General features: G+C 46.6%; 1 protein-coding gene across 1 annotated transcript in view; it reads left to right on the plus strand.

Annotated features, from left to right (window-relative positions):
- Cdh17 (cadherin 17) overlaps positions 1 to 22,296 on the plus strand; it is a 58,717-nt gene that overhangs the window by 3,498 nt on the left and 32,923 nt on the right. Inside the window, exons 2-5 of the mRNA XM_038347954.1 lie at positions 6,981 to 7,050; positions 11,011 to 11,109; positions 19,338 to 19,469; positions 20,230 to 20,368. Of these exons, the coding sequence (XP_038203882.1) occupies positions 7,003 to 7,050; positions 11,011 to 11,109; positions 19,338 to 19,469; positions 20,230 to 20,368 (418 nt within the window). The 5' untranslated portion in view covers positions 6,981 to 7,002. The remainder of the gene's footprint in view (positions 1 to 6,980; positions 7,051 to 11,010; positions 11,110 to 19,337; positions 19,470 to 20,229; positions 20,369 to 22,296) is intronic.

Below are 22,296 nucleotides of genomic sequence, written 5' to 3' on the forward strand. Positions count from 1 at the left end.
TGTTTCTATGCCCACGTCAAAGCCCCCATCCCTCTGATGACTGTGGGCACCTTCCCTTGGGAGCTGAAGTATTAGCTGCCTTCTTCAATAGTCATTTTTATGCTCCTGTGATAAATATCTGGACAGTGGAGGAGGAAGAGTTTATTGGGGTCCATGGCTTCAGAGAGGGGGAGCCCACAATGGGAAGGGCTGGGTGGGACCTGACAATCAGCACTAGGCAAGGCGGCAAGAGCCAGAATCTGAAAGATCGCATTTCCAACTGCAGCCTGAAGCAGAGGGTCAACTGAAAAGTCAGACAAGGCTGTGAACCCTCAAGGCTCACCCTGAATGAAAAGTCAGACAAGGCTGTGAACCCCCAAGGCTCTCCCTGAATGAAAAGTCAGACAAGGCTGTGAACCCTCAAGGCTCTCCCTGAATGAAAAGTCAGACAAGGCTGTGAACCCTCAAGGCTCTCCCTGAATGATTTGCTTCCTCCCTCCAGGCTGTACTATCACTCCACATAGCGCACCAAGTGGGGATCAAGTGTTCAGATACCCAAATCTCTGGGTTTCTCATTCAAGCCTAGCTAGTATGTTCCGGGAGCCCTGGAGTGCAGACCTGTTCTTTTCAGCTGTACCTGTCCTTGTTTAGCTTGTGAGCCTGCTAGGTGGAAAGAAAGCCAGCCAGGAGACTGTGATCATGTTCCTCAAAATATTCCTGAGAGCTCTATTTTTCTTTAATAAAGGTTAGTAATCCCTATTATAATTAATCATGTAAATTTAAATCACTTTTGGCTTCTCTAGGGGAACTACCTATCCTCTCATGAATTCATGTATCTCATCCTGAACCTGCTGATAAAATCATCACCACCAATTTTTGGATGCTTAAGTCCCGATTCTCATATTTAGAGACTAGCTTATCCACACTGAGAAGTTTAGTGAGACCAAAAAGCTTGTGTTTTTGTGGGGATCTGGGGTAGATGTGGGCACTCCCTCCCTCCCTCTTTTCTCCTTTTCTTTTCCTTCAGCTCTGAGCACACCACACCGCCACTTCCATCCCGGGAGCATCAGTCTGCAGCGTGACCCATTTTACCCCTGCGTGCTTGTTTCTAGCTGATTAAGAGCTGCGTTAATTGGGTCCCTGATACGTCAAGAGTACAAACCGGTCAGCTCCTACTTACTGATGTAACTGATGCTGGTGATTTGTGAGCTAGGGTAGAAGATGGGCTTGGGTGACCTCGGCATGGCTTGGTGAGCAATGGTGTGAGCCAGCTTTCCATCTGATCTTTATTCATATCTGGCCTTGCCCTAGGATTTATGCTGCTCTTTGCAATATACAATGCAGCTGTAAAATAAACCACACACAGGCTACGCGGCGCTGCTTGGTCGTGCTGGTGTTATGAATCCAGTCACAACCTCTCCTGCCCACACCACCCTGTGATAAACTCATTTTGTGTCCTTCTAACCAACCAACCTTCCTTCCTTCCTTCTTCCTTTCTTTTTTTGCATGGCTCATTCCTCGGTGTTGGATGAGTTATTCCAAAGTCCACTGTGTCTCCTCTTCTCCCAAAAGCCAAACAAAACAAGATGACTGACCTTATTTAAGATTTGACTAGCACTTAGCTTTTCACCAGGTGTGTTTGTGTGTGTGTGTGTGTGTGTGTGTGTGTGTGTGTCTATGTATCAGTGTTGAGTTTCCACGGGTTTCGAAGTTGTAGACTTAGAAGGTTCCTGTCACTACCCAGAGAAGTAGAGAAACAATAATGTTTCCAAACATCAGAAAGCCTTTTAGAAGCATTAGAGACCAGCAAGGGAACTAGAAGTTGGGCTTCTAGTGTCACCTTGGGGATGCCATGATGTGTATAATAACATATTAGCATTAAGAAGTCTCCTTGGAGGCCACCCTGTCCTCAGATGGCAGCACCTTGTTCAGTCAAAATTAGGAACGAGTGACTGCACCAGAATCCACGCTTCTGGAGCTCAAGTCGAAGACCTAGGTGTCTGCAGGTTTCCTTCTGAGGTCTGTGGAGGAAATTCTGTCCCAGGTACTCTCCTGGGCTTGTAGATAGCTGCCTTCATGTTCAAGTGGTTTTCTTTCTTGTCCATGAATCTACGGCCAAGTTCCCCATTTTTATAGGGACAGCAGCCATCTTGGATTAGGGCCCACCCTGACGTCCTCATTTTGACTTCATTTTCTATGATGAATCCAACACGAGATCACATGTCAAGGAAGCTGGGAGTTAGCACTCTGACATATGAACTTGGGAGGGAGATACACTGTTCAGAGGATCACATAGGCTTCGGAGACTCCTGGAGTGAGGCTCAGAGGGGACAGAGAGAGAACAACATACAAACAAATATGTTCTAGACAAGAACAAAATCTCTCGGATTGACACAACCTTGCCTTGGCACGGGATGAGGTGTGTGTGTTAGGGCAGGGTGAGTCACGTTAGTGTAGGAAGAGGAAGAACAACCATGAAGTACAAGGAAAATCTTTTTAAATTTCATAGTGTATGACAGTGACTCTCGGGTAGAAGAGTCCGTGCTCAAGAGCGAGCTCAGGTCTGGAGAGGAATGTGGCAGTGTGGCCCTGGACGAGCTTCTTAGCCACTCAGACTTTAACCTCTTGCTATTTTCATCCCAAATGATGTGATATCTGCTTCATAGGGTTCCTCTGAAGAAAAAAAAAGATAATTCATATGAAAGTCTCGGTGCCGAGAGGTTTGTTTCCAGTAAGTGCCGACTGCCTTTGTGCTGTGGTCCTGTGCAGTCCGCGGGGATGCCTGTGACTTCTGGCTAGGTGGACAGGTTAAGGCACCTCTCCTTGAGAGTTCCAGTTCAAGGTCAAGGTCCTGATAAGCCGCCTGCTGGGTGAGGTGACTGAGGTCTTCTGTTTAAAACTCGTTAAGAGCCCAGAGCCTTTGACCTTTGTCACTGCAGGTAAGCTTGGCCTTTCAGATAGTTACCATAGAAACTGTCTGAACCGGTCTTTGCACCCGAGGGAGACCCTGACAATAGCCAAATTTTCAAGCAGACATTCGGCCACCCCTTCAGAGGAGACGCTACGGGGTTATGGGAAAGTCAACTAAGTTCTGTTCAGGTGGTCTCTCTGAGCGTCCTGTGAGGTGGATGTCAGTGCCTTCAGGCTGCTTCAGTGGTTTCCGGTCAGACTCCTCATGACCCAGGGTCTGAGAGTCACCCGGTGAGTCATGTTCTTGCAAAGAGGAAATAAGAACAAGATCTGCGTGAGAGAACAAAGCTCTCGGCCTTGGCGTAGTTCGTTGTGAATACTCTGGGGAAGGCTTCCACTTGCAGTCCTGCTTGCCAATTTGGGGGCTGTTGCTTGAGGAGCGGGACAACCAGAAAGCAGGCTGTGAGAGAAGATGTTCAAGCCAACTGTGTTTAAACCTCTGACTGAGAAAGCGCAGGCTGCAGGATGGCACGCCCTGTTCCAGGGTTAATCCTGACTCTTCCAGCTCTCACTGGCGAGCAAGGAGCCAGAAGCCAGTGCAGAAGCCCGACCCCAGCCAATCAGTCTCCAGACTCCACGCTGCTTACAACTTCATGGCGTGGAGGATTGTCCTCAGATGCATCATGACACCCCTTACAGAGATGTGGCAAGTGGTTGTTTCTCCCTCCCACAGGAAACTGTCCTGGGAGTGGCAATGCCATGTGCAAATGACGAACAGGTGTCTTTGGATCACTATCCCCAACGAGGATAAGAAGTTCATTTTATTAATGTTGATTTTTTTTTGTCATTCAACTTGTATTTCTTTGAATGATTCAAGAGTCCAAAAAAAATTAGTTCAGTCAAAGAGGACATATTCCAACTGTTTCTCAACCATTTATTGGAGCAAAAATTATTATTGCATTTAACAGAAAAATAACCCCTTTCATCAATAAAAAAGAATTAATGTACTATGAATGAAGATTAGGCTTTAAATCTCAAATTAGTGAATAGTTATTTTTATAAGAATAATATTTATTCTGAAGGCTTATAGATGAGGGCAAATTAACAGGCTTTCTGTGTTAGGCAGTGATGAATACTGTAGAATCCAACCCACATCTGTTGAGATCTTACTATATGTGTGTTATGGTACGGAGCACTCTGGGAGGTTAAAAAAGTAGCAAGGTCTCTACTACTCCAGAGGTCTTTACTTTTTATTAGAGGCAGTATTACCAGTAAATAGAGGATAGATAAATCAGTCAATAAATGATGAATAAGAAGATGAGGATGTTTAGAAGGAAGAGGCCTCTCTATCTGGAGATCAAGGATGACTTCCCGAGGGGAGGACCAACAGGGCTCAGCTCTGCAATGGCAGACCCATGCGTCCTATCTGGCGCAGTTAAGAAGCCTGGCTGAACATCTGTCAGTGAATGAGCGAGCTGGACGCTGCTGGCAGAGAGGAGCAGAGGGAGAGGGAGAATGGAGCTCACACAGACTTTGATAAGCAAATCCTGCTGTTCATTGTCTGTGCCCCAGGCCTGTGGCAGGTGGGGTGGAGATCCGTGAGTGCGTGCGCAGGACACAGATCTGGGCAAAGGGCAGGCGGCCAGGGTGTGCGGAGGGAGTGGCAGATAAGTGCAGAGAGCGGGCGCAGCCTGTGAAGGTCCTGGCTGGGGAGGAATCTGAGGACGAGGACTCCGCGTCTCAGCTCGGTTTCACTGGTACCAGGAAGCTGTAGGATGATAACTGGCCGTGTGCATTTCGCTCATGTTAAACAGGAAGTTAAGCTTAAGGACACACCCCTCAGGACCCATGAAGACCCCTTGGGTATCTACGACATCTACGCATACCAGATGCAGGCCCTTAGGTAGCAGGGTGCCATGTAGGTAACCACCCGCCTCCTCTTGTACGCTCCAAGCCAGCTTCTATTACCTAAGCGCACAACTGGCTTTCATTTAAGAATAATTAACCTTTAAGGTTGGCTCCCGCTTTTCCTTTCCCCTTCCTGTCGCTCTTCTTCCCTGTACTACTTCACTCTGTCGCCCATACCCCCTAAATCTCTTCCTTCCTCTCTCATAACTTCCTTTCTAATTTCATAACTTGCAAATACAAACACAGAAATACAGACACACACATCACTTTCTATTTTGTTTCCCGTCTCTATGTATCCCTGGCTGCCCTAGAACTCTCTCTGAAGAGCAGGCGGGCCTCGAACTCACAGAGATCCGCCTGCCTCTGCCTCCCGAGTGCTGGGATTAGAGTGTGCACCACAGCCAGGCGCATTGCGTTTTAAGACTAGGTTTTGCATATAAGGGGGAAACATTCAGCATTTGCTTTCCAAGTCGGCTGTACTTGGCTTGACATGATGGTTTCTTGTCACTCACTCACGGCAACCTTATTTTTCGGTACCACACTTTCTGTCTGGGACATCTCCCTAGCCTGAGTGCCTGCTTGGTTGCAGTGCCATGGAAACAATCGTTACATTGCCCGGTTTTGGGAACGATAAGAAACAACTTTCCCATGTGTGTAAGGCTGACACACGCCCCTGGCCACCTCTGGTATTTTTTGTTTAACCTGTGGCTAGTTGAATCTGCACATTAGGAATTTGTGGACATATGTATTTTCTATCTTACTATTTCTTTGTCTTTGTATTTCCTATCATACTATTCTAGAATATGGAAGACTCATAATTTGTTTCAACGTTTTCCCAAACCAAATAACCAAATAGTTAAAAAAAAAAACCACGTTGTTTGTATTTATTTATAATGAGTTTAATCTAAAATATTTGGCATGCCTACCAAATTTATTCTGTTACAAAAGCTAACTTTTAAACAGTCAAGGAATTAAGGAATCTAAGACTCCAGAAGGACCATAATTCTAGCTTTTTCTTAAAATAGCCATGGGAACTCAGGAGAGGGTGTTTAATTGAGATGGTGTGTGAGGATGGTGCACTGTATAAATGCCTCCACCTGTGTGGCTGTGTGTGTCTTTGCTGCTGCCGCGTCACATACGCATAGAAGAAGAAACGGAAAGAAGCTCTGGAGTTATGGAGTTTGGAGTTCACCTCTCTTGTGAGACGTCTGCCCAGGCCACTTCTGGCCTAAGGGGCTTCAGGCAGATTGCTCAACTTTGAGTCCGATTTCCTCATCCTTAACATTCCAACAAGAATTCCTTATTATTTTTTATTTCACGCCTGTCATTATGTAATCACGAGGAAACTGGGGTACGGAGCAGTGAAATTGTTTACTTATGGTTGGAATAGGGCTGGGCAGCAGCCTGGGCGGCCTGGCTATATGCCACCGTCTGCCCCACTCCGGGCTGGCTCGAAGGGCTTTTCAACCAGGAGGTCTGAAGGTGATGACATATGTTGTTTTTGTCTCCCAGGGCTCTGGTGAGGCTAAAATGGGATAGCATGTTCCTCTTAAGGCCATAAAGTTTTAATCATTTTTCTATGCAATTGATATTAGTAATACATAGTCAACGTAGAAAACCATGCAGTGTGAGCTTTAAGGAGGGGTGGGAAAAGAGCACGGGTCTTTTAGGAACACTGAAGAGCACAGGCTGCACTAATAGTCAGAAGACCCAGGAGGCGGCTGGCGAGGTCCCGAGAGTTGTAGACAGCCTTGGCTTCCCTGCGCTTGAGGAATCTAATGCATTTGCAGCTTTGAACCGTGTAAATTCTCTGACCTCGCTCTCCTGGCATCGGCTGCAGCATATCTCATTTTGGGGAACAAATAAAAATCATAAAACAAAACGCTGAGCAAAAATGGGTGAAAGAAATATGTTATGCCTATGATTTAAGACTCTTCCGTGAAGAAAGGCAATTACAGAAATGAAATCACAGAGCCCATCTGGGGACATTGGCTGGTGTATTGCTTTGGACAGGGCTAGAGAAGTTTCTGGAAGAGTGGTCATTCCACATGGTGGAGAGCTGGCCTCTCAGGATCCTCTTTTGCTAGGTTGGTGACAGGATATCCTCCGAAGATCCTGAGTGTTGGAAAGATATGATTTGACAGTCTGGTAGCTAACGTCCTTCATCTCTGCTTCCCTCCCAGGAGTCCAAGGGAAGATAGCAAGATGGCCTCCGCCTGGCGCCACTTCCTGTGTCTTCTCACACTTTATTTGGTAAGCGCAAAGGGAGTTTGTAGGACATTTTCTGACTTCCTTCTGCTCCACACCATGTAAAGAACAGTCATCCCTGTTCTTTTTAAAGGTGGCCTATCAAAATTAAGTCGTCGTGTAGAATGGGTGCGATATGTTCTCACGGGCTGTATCTAAGAAAGGGTCCACAAGCCCCGTGGCTGCCCATCACTGGTGGGGACATGATATCCTCACTTCTTAGAAGCCAATAAACCCTGTCATGGGCATGGCTTAGCTCAATGTTTGTGGCTTTATTGGTTTATTTTTATGATACTGAGGCCCAAACCCAGGCCCTAGTACACAGACAAGCATCACTGAGCTACGGCCCCGAGTTTAAACCTGACACACCCTTCACCTGTCGCCTCTGGCTGCAGAGAAGAATGGCAGCCGTGTGTCTATCAGTCTGTCACCCAATCTTTAAACAACCATGAAAACGAGTCACAGAAACACATCAAAAAATGATTGTTTCCCCTGTTTTTATGTTTCTATGCTCTGTATTTTTATTTTTATAAGTGGCTCAGAGGTTCCTAGTTAAGCCTGTTTTTAGTCATGTCCTGTGCTGTTGTTGTTGTCTGACAGGCTTTGGGCGTGTAACTGAAAGGAAGCCAGGCCCCAATCATTGAGCTTGGGGAGACACAGCCCCTGCTTTACTGCTTTACTTCTGCACCCCTGAGATGCAGAAGGCTGTCCAAAGTTTCACTGTCTTATGAGCCACGATTTTAGGAGCATTTTTGCTTTTTTTTCCTCCCATAAAAGGAAGTTTTAGATTGCTACACCTAAAATCTTGCTTCCTTTTTTTTCTGGCACCTCAAACCAATAAATCAAATTTTAAGACTTCAAATTTTAATGCCTCCTATGGCCTGTATAGTTTGCATGTTTAATGGTTTCACTCACATACGTTATGCATATGCACGTGCACATTTTAGCACTTGCACATATGTCTTTCCATCACTCCCCCATGCCTAGTTTTTTTACATTGTGAAATAGAACCACAAAAGCTTTCCAGGACCTCCTTCAAGGTTGAGGTGGGGACAGCTGCTCAGTCCCTAGGAGAAGTCTCATGATCATACCAAACCCCGTTGTCTGACCCTGTTCTTCGTAGCTTTTCTAACATTCTTTTCTACCCATATCATCATAGGGGGACAGTAAAATATGAGCCAGCTTCAAATTTGTGGCTGCCATTTGTCCACGATAAGAAACTGTCTGAGTCACTTTGGGCATTAAACCTCAGTTTTCTGTCCTTTGGAATGGGTTTAATCTCAGCGTTTGGATCAAAGAACAGAGAGGCCTAAGCACTGAATAGGTACCAGCCATTAGTATCATGACATTTCAACGTCAAGCACTTACAGGCACATGGACCCTGACCTTCCTGATGAAGGAGGTCATTTTAGCTGCCTTTGCAGCCTCAGCACCTAACGCAGAGTTGGGAGCTGAGCTGGAAATGAATCACATGGTTACGAATTAGGAAGCAGCATTGAGGTCGGAGAGAGCATGACACTCGATGGTAATACTTTGCTGGTGTCTGAGGTGACTTGCATTTCTCCTTCGGGATGGAAACTGTCTTGTGTTTTTGCCGCTTCCACCAGGCCGTCCATCTCAGCTCTGGCGGTATGGTTTGGTGACTCATAATGTACACATTCATTTTGAAATCTTTATGGCCCCAATAGTCGTATTAATGGGAAGGGAGGCAGATTTGCTGCTCCGATACGAGGATGCGACTTTGAACCCTGGACCTGCCTCTCCTTCCCTGCAGTGCTAGCTGGTCCGTATGTGGGAAACGGAGCCTTGTCTGTGAGCTCTGTGGGCTAATGAAGTTTCCACTGCTGTGGGTAATTGCAAGGCTGATTGCTTGCTGGGTGGTCTGAGTGGAGCCTTGGAGCTTGCTGGGAGAGCCGCAGAACAAAATGCTGCCCTTGTCTTAGACCCACCGAGGTGACAGTGGACAGCTGTGCCCTGTCCTCCTGCCTGCTTCACCTTCCCTAGTAATGGGGCTGGAGGAGACCTGAGAAGGAGGGAAAGGTTCCGAAAGCTCAGAGAGGAGGAGGCGGCTGAAAAATCTAGAAAATTATTGTGGAAGTTAAAGATGCTTTTAGCTGCAAATAACAGGAAATTGGGATTAAATAAAAGGAGGTCCAAGTGGTACATTCAGGGCAGGGCCAACCATACCTGGTGTATCAGAGGCGGGATGCCTTTCTCTTTGGGCCTCTATCGGTTTAGCTGGTTTGTCTCCTCACAGCTCAGGAGACTGCTCCAGGAGCAGATCCAGAGCCAATTGCCTCTCAGAGGATCACAGAGCAGGGCAAAAATGACAGCCATATCTGTCTTTCCCACGAGGAAATGAACACCTAGCCTTTTCATCTCTCTCCCCACCTCCCCATTCCTGTCAGGAACAGGAAGTATGGGGCTCAGCTTCCATCTGCAAGGGAGCCTGGGAGGAAATGCTTGACTTTCCTCCCTCTGTGCGGGGAGACAGCAGAGAGACTGGCGGTGGCTAAGGGCAGCTTGTCGGAGAAGCTGCCACAGTGAGGGGAGAGAGGAGCAAAATTTAAGGCCCTTGCTTTCATTTGTCTTTTTAAAATCAGACCAGCAGTGTCAACTAGTCAAGATCTGGTGGCTGAGATGCAGTTCAGGGTCCCCCCCCCACCCCCCTGTCCCTTGGGCGCTGACTGGGTTATTCCCAGGAGGAAGTAGCTTGGTGGCAAGCAACCGCTTGTCCTCCCTGAAGAAGGGAAACTAACGGTCTTCACTTAAAAACTGCAAATGAATGTGCCTGACTCTAACTTAACCCAGCTCAGCTCATCACACCAAGGAGGCCAAGAGAGCACCTAGGAAGGAGGAGATGCCAGCAGCCCAGATAGGACCCTGAAATCTGGTCTTGGGTGTAAGACTGTCTCTCCACCCACTCTACTCTGCCCCATGTCCCTTCAGGAGCTGTAGTAAGGGACCTTGGTGCTGTCCCTTTGGCCGTGGAAGATGCTCTAGGGTTTGGAATGGTGGGAATCACACCTTGAGGCCCCTCCTGCCATAGCTAACTTCTCTCCCAACACCCTTTCACCCCCTGATGGGCAATAATGCCTATGGGTTGAGAAGGCCGGTTCTAGAGTTGTAGGTTCAAATCCAGCTTCTAGTTCCTCTGTGGGCACACAACTTTTCCATGCCTAGTCTCAACAGGGCTCTGCACCACCCTTCCTCAGTGGGTCGGGTCATGGCCAGGGTTAAAGCACTTAGCAGAGACTCCCGCCAATACTAGCTGAGCAACGGTAGACTCCTCAACCTCCTCAACCTCCTGGCCTGCTTTCCAGTGACTCTGAAGGCTGCTAAGATTCCTAAGGTCTTTGGACTTTAGAACCATGAGGGACCACTGTTTGAAGTAAACACTTTTTGATTTTATTATTTTTAAATGAACGTAAAGTGCTGGTCAATTATGAGCTCACTTTAAGCTTTTCTTAACACCGTAATTCCTGTTTGACTAGAATTTGCCATGCGACCCTGTGCCAAGTAACCATTATGTAAACTATCTACATACCCCTCCCCCTTTAAATTCAACTGTCATTGAAATGACTATAAATACCATTCAGGATGCTGGGACTGTGCACAAATGTTGTCAGAGAATATTAGACATGGTGGGAAGTGTTCCAAAAAGCTGGCGGAGGCATGGGAGTGGCTCCTGGGAGGCCAGACTTGTTAAGTTAGGTCAAAGCACTAAGTCTGTGCTTCTCACACCCATGCTCCACTCTGGGCTTCATTCTTGGAAGTCTCCTTGGTAATATGGGAGTTGAGATTCTTCCCCATGGGATGGCAGCTCTCCTGGTTAAATGTGAAAACGCTAAGTTCATTGCAGACTACCGTGACAGGGTAGGAGAGTCCCTTAATGGAACCCTAAGTGACCCCCATACGCTCGCAGTGCTCGCAGTAAGCGCTCATTTTCTCTTTCTTTACTAACAGGCGGGCGGCCGTGGCCAAGAGGGGAAGTTCAGCGGTCCCCTGAAGCCCATGACCTTCTCTATTTTTGAAGGCCAAGAACCAAGCCAAATCATCTTCCAGGTAAAGCTGCGTTTGATCTTTGCCAACTCGGTTTTTCCTGCCCACAGTGGACCTTTGTTCCCAGCTCTCCGGAACATCGGGGAGTAACATGGAGGCTGGCGGCGCTTATCAGCGGTGACTCAGGGAGCTGAGTTGCAGGGGTGGGTGGGTACAGCGACCCGTGAGTTGGATCCGGCACCCTCACACAGGCTTCCGTAGTTGTACCTGCGGCCAGTTCTCCTGCTCCTATCACACGGAGTTGGCATTGTGGGTTCTACCTCCGCCCTGAGTGGAAAAGGCACTGATTTGGGGGCGGTGCTGGCCTTTTGACCAATAGGAGCCTGGCCCATGAGATGTCTGAAGGCCGGTCGTCACTGTGCGCCCATAGCCTGGTGTGTCCCCCGTCCACCTCTTCTGCCCGCAGGCTGATGTCCTGGCCTGTGGGTTGCCCGAGGCATGCTGGACGTGTTAGTCATCTTTTCTGCGCAGTGGAACTTTTCATTTCAGTTTCTGTTGTGACAAATGCCCTGGCAATGCAGGCAGCGAGGGTGTGTTCGGGCTCACGGTGCGGGAGAGGACATAGTGATCAGATCATGGTAGGGAAGACGTGGAGGAGGACTGAGATAGTCACAGCGCATCACTCTGCAAGCAGAGAAATCAGGAAGTGGGATCAGGCTATAAAACCTCAAAGCCAGTGATGCCCTTCCTCCACTGGCCTCTACCTCCTGGAATTCCCCTACGGTCCTCACAATCATGGATTTGACACATGAGCCGGTGGGTAGCATTTCACGTTTGAGTAACAATAGTGACCAGCTACTGAGGGTGGAGGGCAAATGGCTCAGGGGAGAACAGATTTTGACTCAAGGTTTCAATCCCTGGTCACTTGGCTCCATTTTCTGGACCAGTGGCAAGGTAGAGCAAGGTGGAGAAAAACTGCTTGGCCTGTAGGGGAGGGAAGCAGAGGCAGCAGGAAGGGCCCAGCGATGACCTGTGTACTCTAGGGGTCGCCTCCCAGTGACCCATTCCTCTGAGTCCCTACTTCCCCAAATGAGCTCATTAATGACTTAGTCTGCTAATGATGTTCACACCCTTACAATCAGCATCCCGAGCTGGGGACCAGGCCTTCGGCACATGAGCCTTTGGGGCAGGTGATTCATATTCAAGCCATAGTCCTGAGAGGTGATTAGGTTCCCATGGAAAGCAGCAGGGGCCAGGGAGACGGCTCAGTTCATAAAACAGCGCTTGCCACAGAAGCGTGAGGACCTGAGTTTGGATCCTCAGCACCCACACATATACAAAGCCAGATGGAGCATATATAACGCCATCACCGGAGAGACAGCTGGGACAGTCCTTGGAGTTTGCCGGCCCAGCTAGTCTTGCCAAGTCTGTGAGCTCTAGGTTCAGAGAGAGACTCTGTCTTGAAAAATAGAGTGTAGAGGGCATAGGAAGATGGGTTTAGGGGTAAGGGCACTTGTTCTGCAAGCACGAAGACCTGGGTTTGAATTCCTAGCACCCACATAAAAAGCTGGACATGGCCACATGTGCTTGTAACCCCAGCATTGAGGGAAGGGGGGCAGATCCTGAGATTTCACTGACTGGCCAGCCTGCTCCAAACAGCAAGTTCTGGATCAGTGAGAGACTGTCCCAAGGCAGCAAAGCAGAGAGCAGTAGGCAAAGGCACCCAATGTTCTGCCCTAGCTTTCTTGTGTATGTGCAGGGGCATGTACACTGTGCACATACATACACACTCATGTACGTGTACCACATACAACATGCATCATTGAGATAATGTGAATAGTAAGAGAGACTCCTCATGTTGAACTCTTAACACACACACACACACACACACACACACACATGAGTACATGTACACAAAACCATATACACATGCATATACACACACATATACCACACAGGATTGAACTGAAAGCTGAGCGAGGAACCACGGCTCCTCAGGACACTGAAACACCCTGGAAGCGCATCAGAAGGTCTAGGCAGAGTGTTCTCTCTACAGATGGCTCTGTCTTCTCTCCCCGTGCAAGCATCTTTATAACGTGGGACAAACAGTAGTGACCTTGCGTGGGAACAGCTTGGCTCTTAACTGTCCTCCAGGACACAGTTTCTTGTGCTGTTCTGCTCTCCTTCTGCCTCCTTGTCACAGAGTCAAGAGGCCAGCTCATTTCTGACAGATCTTAGAGGACACTTGACATAAACATGCTGGAATCTGGGACAGGAACCCTCCTTGCTCCCAGAGTCCGTGTTCAGCAAGCTTAAATAGCATATGACAATTCATCGGTATCCCACACATCACAAATGGGTTTGAGTTAAGTCTCTTGTCAGAAAAATCCCTCCTCTGGCTGCAAGCTGGACAGAGTCAGGGAGAAGGCAGGGGTCTCCAGCACAAGGCTTCCTCATCTTCTACCCTGCCAGGGAAGGGAGCACAGGTTAGGGTCCCCTAACATTCTCTACTCATCTTCTTCACATGCAGTGCGATCTGATAAGACATGTGCACACCACTAGGCATTTTGTTCATTTTTAAAATTAAGCGTAAGCAGAACGTCTATTGTACACAAAGCCCTTTTCCACACGACAGGAGCACCAATGAGCTCCTACCCTGGTGAGCTTCGTGGTCAGCAGAGGAACTGAAATGCGTGGGAGAGTCTGATGAGAGGCTGGAGGTCAAAGGGCAGTAGAAGAAAGTGATGAGCTTAGCTTTGAAGTTGACAAACAACACAAATATTTGTCATGCACAAGTATATATATATGTATATATATTTGACATATATATATATATATATATACACACACATTCACATACATTGAATCAATTACTATATGTAATATGTATCAGCTCAAATACCATTTGCAGAATTGATTTTCAAGGAAGATGGTAGCGGGTGACCAGGATGGTTTCAGCATCTCTGTACTGAGTGCTGGAGTCAGAAGGTATAGAAGGGAGCGGTCACTGGGTCAGCAGCGTTCAGATGGCAGAGATGTTTGTTGAGCAAGAAGGAGACAGGCAGCCCAGAGCTGAGGGTGGAAGCTGGGGGACACGAAGTCTGCTAGCTGCCGACTCAGCGTAGATTAGATTGGCCCGCCATCCTGTGCTCGTTGGAAAGGTGTTCCCTACATATATTTGTGATGGCACAAGCTAAGTCTGTGATCCTGATGAGCACAGACTGAAGGGAAAGAGTGAAGGGTCTTGGGTGACCAGTAGTCCAGCGAGGAGCAACAGGGCCCTGCTTAAGGACGTGCAAAAATGCTGATGCTTCTCCAAATCCATCCGCTGAAACTCCATTCCCATGCAGTACTATCAAGAGGTGGTTTTCCTATTTTTTTTTTTTTTGATATTTATTTGTGTGTGAGTGTGTAGATGATGTGGGGCCGGCCTAGTGATGGAACCCACACAGAGGTGGAAAGAGAGAATCAACTCCATAAAGCTGTTCTCTGACCCACGCAGGCATGTTGCTGCACCCTTAGACACACAAATAATAAAATTAAAAGTAAAATTATTATTCAGTGGTTTGCAGTCATGAAACTGCACTACCATCACACCATCAAATTTCAGGACATTTCACCAGAGCCAGGAAAAACCTTGTGCCACGAACAATTCTTCTCCAGCCCTCCCCTGCCTCAGCTCCTGAAATCATGAATTAGTTTCCAGTTTCTAGAGATTCGCCTAGTTGGGGCTTTTCTTCTAAATGAAACCATACTACACATGGTCCTCTGTGCATGGCTTCTCTACATACCATAATGTTTTCAATGTTTATTCAAGTTTTAGCATGTGTCTGAGCTTCACTCTTGAATGGCTGAAGATTGCATGGCTATACCACATTTTGAATATTCACATAACAGCTGATGGACATTTGGGTGGATCTTGCTTACAGCTGCAAGGACAATCACTCGTGTGCAACTTTTTATGAGAACAAGTTTTCCATCTTTTTGGGGAACATCAAATTTCAGGGTTGACATTTTTCCTTTTATTAAAAGTAGATTTCCCCCCCCGCAGATAATATATCCTCTCTCTACTCTTCCAAGTGCCTCCCACCTCCTCTCCCATCCATCCACACCCTTCCTGTCTCTCATTAGACTCTGACTTTCATTCCATTGTGTAGGTGAAAATTTTTTTGTATGACTTGTATCCTTTGACATTTTCCAAGATTGTATCACCTGGCATAGGATTTACCCTGGAGAATATTCTGTACGGTTTGCTTTTGTCGGATGGAGTACTCTGCTGGCGTCTGTGAGCTTCAAGGCTGTCTGTCTGCGGTGTTATTTGAGGCTGTATTTCCTTGTTGATTCTTGTTTGTTCTATACATTATTGAAAGTGAAGTCTTGAAATTGTCGGTGATGACTTTTAGTTATTCTCACTATTTCTGTGAGCTCAGTCTCTGATGCATTTTAGGGACCACCATCAGGCATGTAAATGTTTGCAATAGCTACAGTTTTCTGGTATACTAGCCCCGTATTGTTTTTCCTTTTGAACAGGATCTCACTCTGTAGCTCAGGCTATCCGTAACTCACTATGTAGCCCAGGTTAGCAAGCTCATGGCAATCATTTTTGCCTTGGCTTCACCGTGCCGAGATGATAGGTGTCAGCCGCCCTGCCTAGCTCTCCCTTTGATCTGTAACAGTAAATGTCTTAAGCTCTGTTTTGTCTGATTTCACGGCTTCACTCCGCCCTCACTTTGAAGAATTCTTTTATTGGAGCGGAAGCCTTGCTCACCAATCTTCCTGTAGCATTTGGAGTGTGGGACTTCGCTGCCTTTATTTCACTGAGAAGTTCTCGTGTGTCACGCGCCCTCAATTTGTTGAGTTCTTCCTGCTGATTCCGAGATCCTTTGTCTTTCAAAGACTTGATTGTGGCGATCTAGGACCACAGGACTGGTTTCAGCCTTCCAGAGTTCACTGGGTCCTTAGACGTGCCTGTGAGTGTCTTCTTCACACTTGGGGAGTTCAGGAATTCTGTCTTCAGACAATCTCAGGTCTCCTTTCACTCACCGTCCCCACTTGGGACTCTTACACACTTGTGTGCACTTGCTTGGTGGTGCCCTGCTGGCCTTTCCAGGCATTCATTTCTGTTGATATTGTTGCTTTCTTTCTGAAATTAAGGTAGATAATCACCCATTTCAAGTTCTCTATTTTTTTAAAATTTTTTTTCTACTAAGTCAAGTATTCTTTAAATCTCCCTCAAATTTTTATTCCTTCAAGTCCAGAATTCCTATTTTTTTTTTTTTTAAAAAAAAACAGACTTATGTCTGTATTCCCTATTTGGTAAGACATTGTTTTAATGGTTTTCCTAGTCCTCTAGAGATGGCTTCCCTTGGCTCTAGAGCTAAAATAGGTCACTTAAGATGTTTAGTAAGTTCAACGTCACGGCTTCCCCAGGAACAATTTTTTTCCCAGGAACAATTTTTATATTTACAATGTGCAGTAGTTGTTTAGCTGTAGGACACAGTCGTTTGCTGAAAACTAGACAATTTCAATAATGTGATGTGGCAATCTGGACACCCTACATTCTTCTTCCCCAGGGCGTACTGCCACTGCTACTTCTTTTTTTTTTTAAAAAAAATTATTTATTTATTATGTATACAATATTCTGTCTGTGTGTATGCCTGAAGACCAGAAGAGGGCACCAGACCTCATTACAGATGGTTGTGAGCCACCATGTGGTTGCTGGGAATTGAACTCAGGACCTTTGGAAGAGCAAGCAATGCTCTTAACCTCTGAGCCATCTCTCCAGCCTCACTGCTACTTCTTAAGTGGCTTTTGTGAACTAAGTCTGCAAAGCAGTATACATTGTCACAGTTAGCCACCGAAGTCCCCGCTCAGCTTGGGGCTCACTTAGTACCAGCCGGAGATGATTTTAGGTGCATTGGACCAATTAATCTCAGCCTGTACCACCGGGCACTTTGAGCGTGTTGGAACACAACTTCAGTAGAGTGGCAGGCAATTTACAGCTCTGTCTTTCCCTTCATTTCCCACTTGTGCAGAGTCTCAACAGTTAGCCAGATTGAGAGGTTAGGGCCCTCTCAGGCCTGTTCTGGCCATGCTGGCCCCTCTGCTAATGGGTGAGCCTCCAAGAAGGAAGGACAGCTCATTCTCCTGTGGACAGCGCGTGCCCCAGTGTTTCCTTCTGATCAGTTTCTCACTGGCTTCAGCTATAGTTCCTGCCTCAGCTTCAAAGCAGCTATGACTGACAGTTTTTAAAATGATTTTTTTTAAAAAAATATTTTTATTTCTTCTTTGAAAATTTTGCAAGTACAATGTTCTCTTATTTGCAATGTATCTTAATCAACTCTCTCTCCTCCACTCCCCAATTCAGTCCCCCTCCGAGGACGTCCCCAATATATCTCCCAGATGATTCCAGGTCCTCTTTTTAAGTGTTTGTTTTATTAATGTTATTTTTAACCCCTGAATCCAATTAGTGATGCCCTTATATGTGTGCATAGTGTGAGGTTATCCACTGGGGCATAGACAGCCTATGAGGGCCAGACCTCTCCTAAGAATAACGATTTCCCTCCTCACGGCAGCCATCAACCGCCAATACTTCCTCAACTAGGGACGGCACTACTAACCCTTCCCTCACCCACGGTAGAATTTTAACTCCATTCCTGTGTACAACAACCGTGCCATGACTAAAAGACAACATTTTCCTTTTACCCCTCAGCGCTTACATTTTTTCCTGCTAAGCATGGAATTTATTTATTCAAGGCAGGGGCCTTGGTTGGCTGGGTGCCTACTAAATATCCTAAGCTAGTCTAAAACTTGCAGTAATCCTCCTGCCTCGGCCTCCCGAGTGTCGAGATGGCAAGTGTGAATTCCGATTCCCACACATTGCTGATGGTTCTTTTCAATAGATGTCCAGGGGTGTTGTAGTGAGCGAGCGCTGACAGCAGCTGGCTGGATGATGCTGGCTCTCTGGCAGTGGCTTTGGGAGCTCCTGTCCCCTCTGTCCTCTGTCACACTGTGCAGGTGCAGTTCTTGGTCTCCAAGCCTACTTCTGGTTTTTAGGGTGTCAATGGGAAAAGAAGAGTTAATAATAGCACGGTGGGGCTTATTGACATCCAGTAGGGTTTTGTTCATTCCTGATGCTCAGACGGTCGATGTTTACAGCTTCCTACCAATGTTTTCATTGCTTTTATGGGGGACATCAGTGTCCGTCCTTCTTCCTCTGACGTCAGACTTCTCTGGAAACACTACCGCTGACCTTCAGTGTCTAATAAACTATGTAAGGCCCAACTTCACTTCGGTTGTACACCAGTTCATCTTGTGTGTTTTAAAATTTATTTTCTCGTTCGCTGACATGCACATTTCGGCTCTGTGGCAGCCACAGCCTGGCGTTCACACAGCGACAGTGCTGTCTCTTGTCCACAGAGAGACTTTTGCTTTAAGAATCCACAACTGTGTGGATGCCTGAATTTCCTACACTCTGCTAGTGTAGGAAATAGTTCCCTTTATACTCTAAGTATATAATTCATGTTAAAAAAATTCCAAGACAAACTTTTTATAGCATTGTTTACTACCAAAGAATATATTTTGAGCCTCATGTCATTTCTAGAGAGGTTATATAAATTACACTCCATCAATAATATATGTATTTCTTTATAGTCTGATACCTATGAGATATACTTAAAATTATTAATGAAGTCGAGCAACTTTTATATATTCTTAGTTTTATGTAAAATTCCTGCTTTTTAGCTGTCATCCTGAAAGGAGCTACAACTGCCTCATGAGTAGTGGCTGATAGCTGGTCAGTTTTTCCCTCTCATAAGAAGTCACCGTGAGACAAGCATTCAGGAGGATGTGATTGTTGAGACAAACATTCAGGAGGACGGGATTGTTTTCCTTAACTTTACCTTGCATCTCTGTCTCGGTCACAACTTGGAAAGAGCTAAATAACATCCTCTTGTTCCAGCAATAAGGCCACATTAGCAGAGATGGTTTTAGATGCTGGTTACTTCACAGCTCTCAGATACTCAGTGAAAAGAATCTTCACCTCAGCCACAGTTTATGGCAAGGCAACCTTTCTGCGCTATGTTGAATAGTGGGATCCTTTCCTGGGAGGAATATGTTCTGAACGCTATGTTACATAGGGAACGCAACAAGCTTTCAGCATACACCCTTGCAAAGGGCCCGGGGCTTCTTATTCAGTGTCTGTATAAATAAAATACTGAAGCTGGCGACTTTCTACAGATTCGAGAACATCTGTTCCCTCAGGGTCTAACCGGTGTTTTTCTTTTTCTCAGTTTAAGGCCAACAGTCCAGCTGTGAAATTTGAGCTAACAGGGGAGACGGATGATATCTTTATGATAGAAGATGGACTTCTGTATTACACCAAAGCCCTGGACAGAGAAACCAGGGCTGTTCATCACCTCCAGGTGAGCTGAGGCCAGCGCGCTGGAACTTTAGCACCTGTGCTCCCGGAGCCCCCCAGCACCTCCTGAAGTTAGTGGCAAACTGTGCAGTCCTCGTATGACCTTCCTCCCTCCCTCACACCCTCCCACTCTCCCTTCTTTCCTCCCACCCTGGCTTAAAACCAGTTACAGAGGGGCGTGGCTTTTTGACTAGAGTAATTCAATTTACATGGCCAAAGTCCTCAGATGACCTTACTCATTCAGGTCCCGGGGCTGAACCCCAGTGATAAGCCTCTGATGTGCCCTGGTGCTTGGCTTGTGGCCATTGTGCGGGATCCACACCCATAATTAAGACAGCATCAATGCTGGGCAGAGCCACTGGGGCCCTAGAATGCAAAAGGAATGGATAGTCAGAGGCCTATTGGAAATGCCCTTCCTTTCCTTTCCCCAGAGCCTCCCAGTGGTTGTCTGAATAGCTGGGGGTGGCAGTGCTCTGTCACCTGCTCCGGCTCTGTATACTGACCCCTGAACCAGCTCTGAGGAGTCATGGCACACCATCATCTATAGCAGGATGTGCCTGGGGCCGGGATCCATCGCGGCTGGGAAGCCGCTGCCATCCTTAGGCTGACCGAACCGATTGGACCCCCATTTTAGCAACACACACTGTGGGCTTTTGTGGGTTCTTCTCTTCTGCAGTCACCAGGCCATTGGTCCCGGGAGTGATTCTGGGGACGTGATCTGAAGCCCAGGGACACTAAGGCAGTTTTCTTTTCTTCAACAACAGCTTGCAGCCCTGGATTCTCAAGGAAACATAGTGGAGGGCCCAGTCCCCATCACCATAGAAGTCAAGGACATCAATGACAACCGACCCACGTTTCTCCAGTCAAAATATGAAGGCTCAGTGAGGCAGAACTCTCGCCCAGGTAATAGACAGGAGCCTGGCTATGTCTGCGGACCGATGAAAGGGTGTGGTTGAGGAGTGGGGTTGTGTGACTGACAGTTGCCACTATCCCTCCTCAAGAACCTGCTGCCTTATGCCCATTTTGTGGCGATCTGAGTGTTGTGTGATTGTACCTATTGCTCTGGACCAGAGTCCCCATCCTTGGTCCTGTTGAGGCTTGTGTACTGTAGGGTGCCAGAAACACCCCCCCCCCCCACTCTACACTGTGACAATAAAAAAGACTGTGGGAGGGCTGGAGAGACGGCTCAGCGAGGGCCCTGGCTGCTCTTCAGAGGACCTGTTCTGAGTTCCAAGCACTCGTGCTGGGTGTCTCACAATCGCCTGTAACTAGCTTCAGGGGGCCCAGTGCCTTCTGGCCTTGGTGGGCACCCACATTTGTGCACACATGCTCACTCTCCCCACATAATAAAAAAACAAAGTAAATCCTCAAGAGTCTCCAGAGCTTGCCAAACGTACTGTGAGACGCAAAAATATCCCTCTTTAGCCAACTTTCAAACGCCATACAGCCCTAGAATACCCGAGAATTGTCCGGAAAGACGAGCTTGCTCTCCCACAGCCTGTGGGATGCTCAGGGCTGCTGTTGGTTCTTTCCCTTATGGCTGCCCCCAGCTGTGGCCCTCTCCTCCTGATATCTCCATCCACTCCTGTCAGTTAACCGTTTGTGTCCTCACCCTTCTCCTTTTCTCAGTCTGCAGTACCACGAGTAACCATCCAGGGATAGCCGTGCTGTCCCTGTCCCTTGTCCCTGGGGGGCACACCAACGACTCACACACGAAAACTTCGCTGCATCAGAATCTTCCAGACAGTGACATCCCTTTTATCCAAGAATCAAATCTTCTAGAGAAGTAATTTTCAAAATTTGGTGGCTCAGGACTTCTGTGTTAACTACAAGTTGGGGGGAACTCACACAAACTTTTGAACCCGTGAGTTACACCTCGTGGTTTCCTGGTCCACTGTTTAGTGGCTGCCTCTCCCGGGGTGACTGAGAGGAGAGTGGTTTGTGGTATTTGCAAGGCTTCATGGTACAAATCCTCTACCCTGGCCTTTTTCAAATTATTGGTGCTATCAATAAATGAGTTTTATAGACTTTGGGTCTAGTTAGTTTTAGTGTATGATATTTTTATTTGCACCATTTTATAAGCAAGTTTATAAAAAATTTAAAAGTAATTGGCTCAAAAATTTCTGAAAATTCAAAATTACGCTGTCACACGGTGAGTCCAGCGCAGCACTGGCTGACATCTGCCCGCACTTACTGCCTAGAAACAAAACACTTGTTTATTAAATAATTAAAAAGAACACAGAGAGTTTAAAGAAAATGTATTTTTCAAGACAAAAATAATTTGGTAAGAAAAAATGACATTGTTTGAATCTTTGCAAATTTCTTTAATGTCTGGATGAATAAAAACAATTGGGTTAATGGTGTGTTTCCACATTCATGCTGTTCCCATATGCTATTCTGGTTGAAGTCGTACGTGACAAAAATTAGCCTCATACAGAGCTGTACTTTAGGAAAAATTTATTTTAATAACAATTTCAGATATCGTGGACAGTCTTTGATTTAATACTGAAACTTGAAAAGTAGATGTTTCTTATATATGAGTAGCCCTCATTAATAATCTATTTTGTTCTATTTTACATTAAACTCTATCAAATTATCTTGTTCTTAAATGGGTCTTTCTCACATGTGATTTCTAACATCATAAACATCTTGAAATATGCCCAGGGACTCCTGGAGGCTTCTGGACCATACTTTGAGGAAACCCTACTGCAGGGAGAGGGAGAAAGATGAAGATTAATGCTGCCACTCTTAGGGACTCAAGCACTTTCTCCCGTCTCATCTCTGCATCTCAGGAGGCAAAATTAGATACAGATGGTTTAAGCTTTAATTCT

This window comes from Arvicola amphibius, chromosome 11, assembly GCF_903992535.2.
Source record: "Arvicola amphibius chromosome 11, mArvAmp1.2, whole genome shotgun sequence".
NCBI classification, from domain to species: Eukaryota; Metazoa; Chordata; class Mammalia; order Rodentia; family Cricetidae; genus Arvicola; species Arvicola amphibius.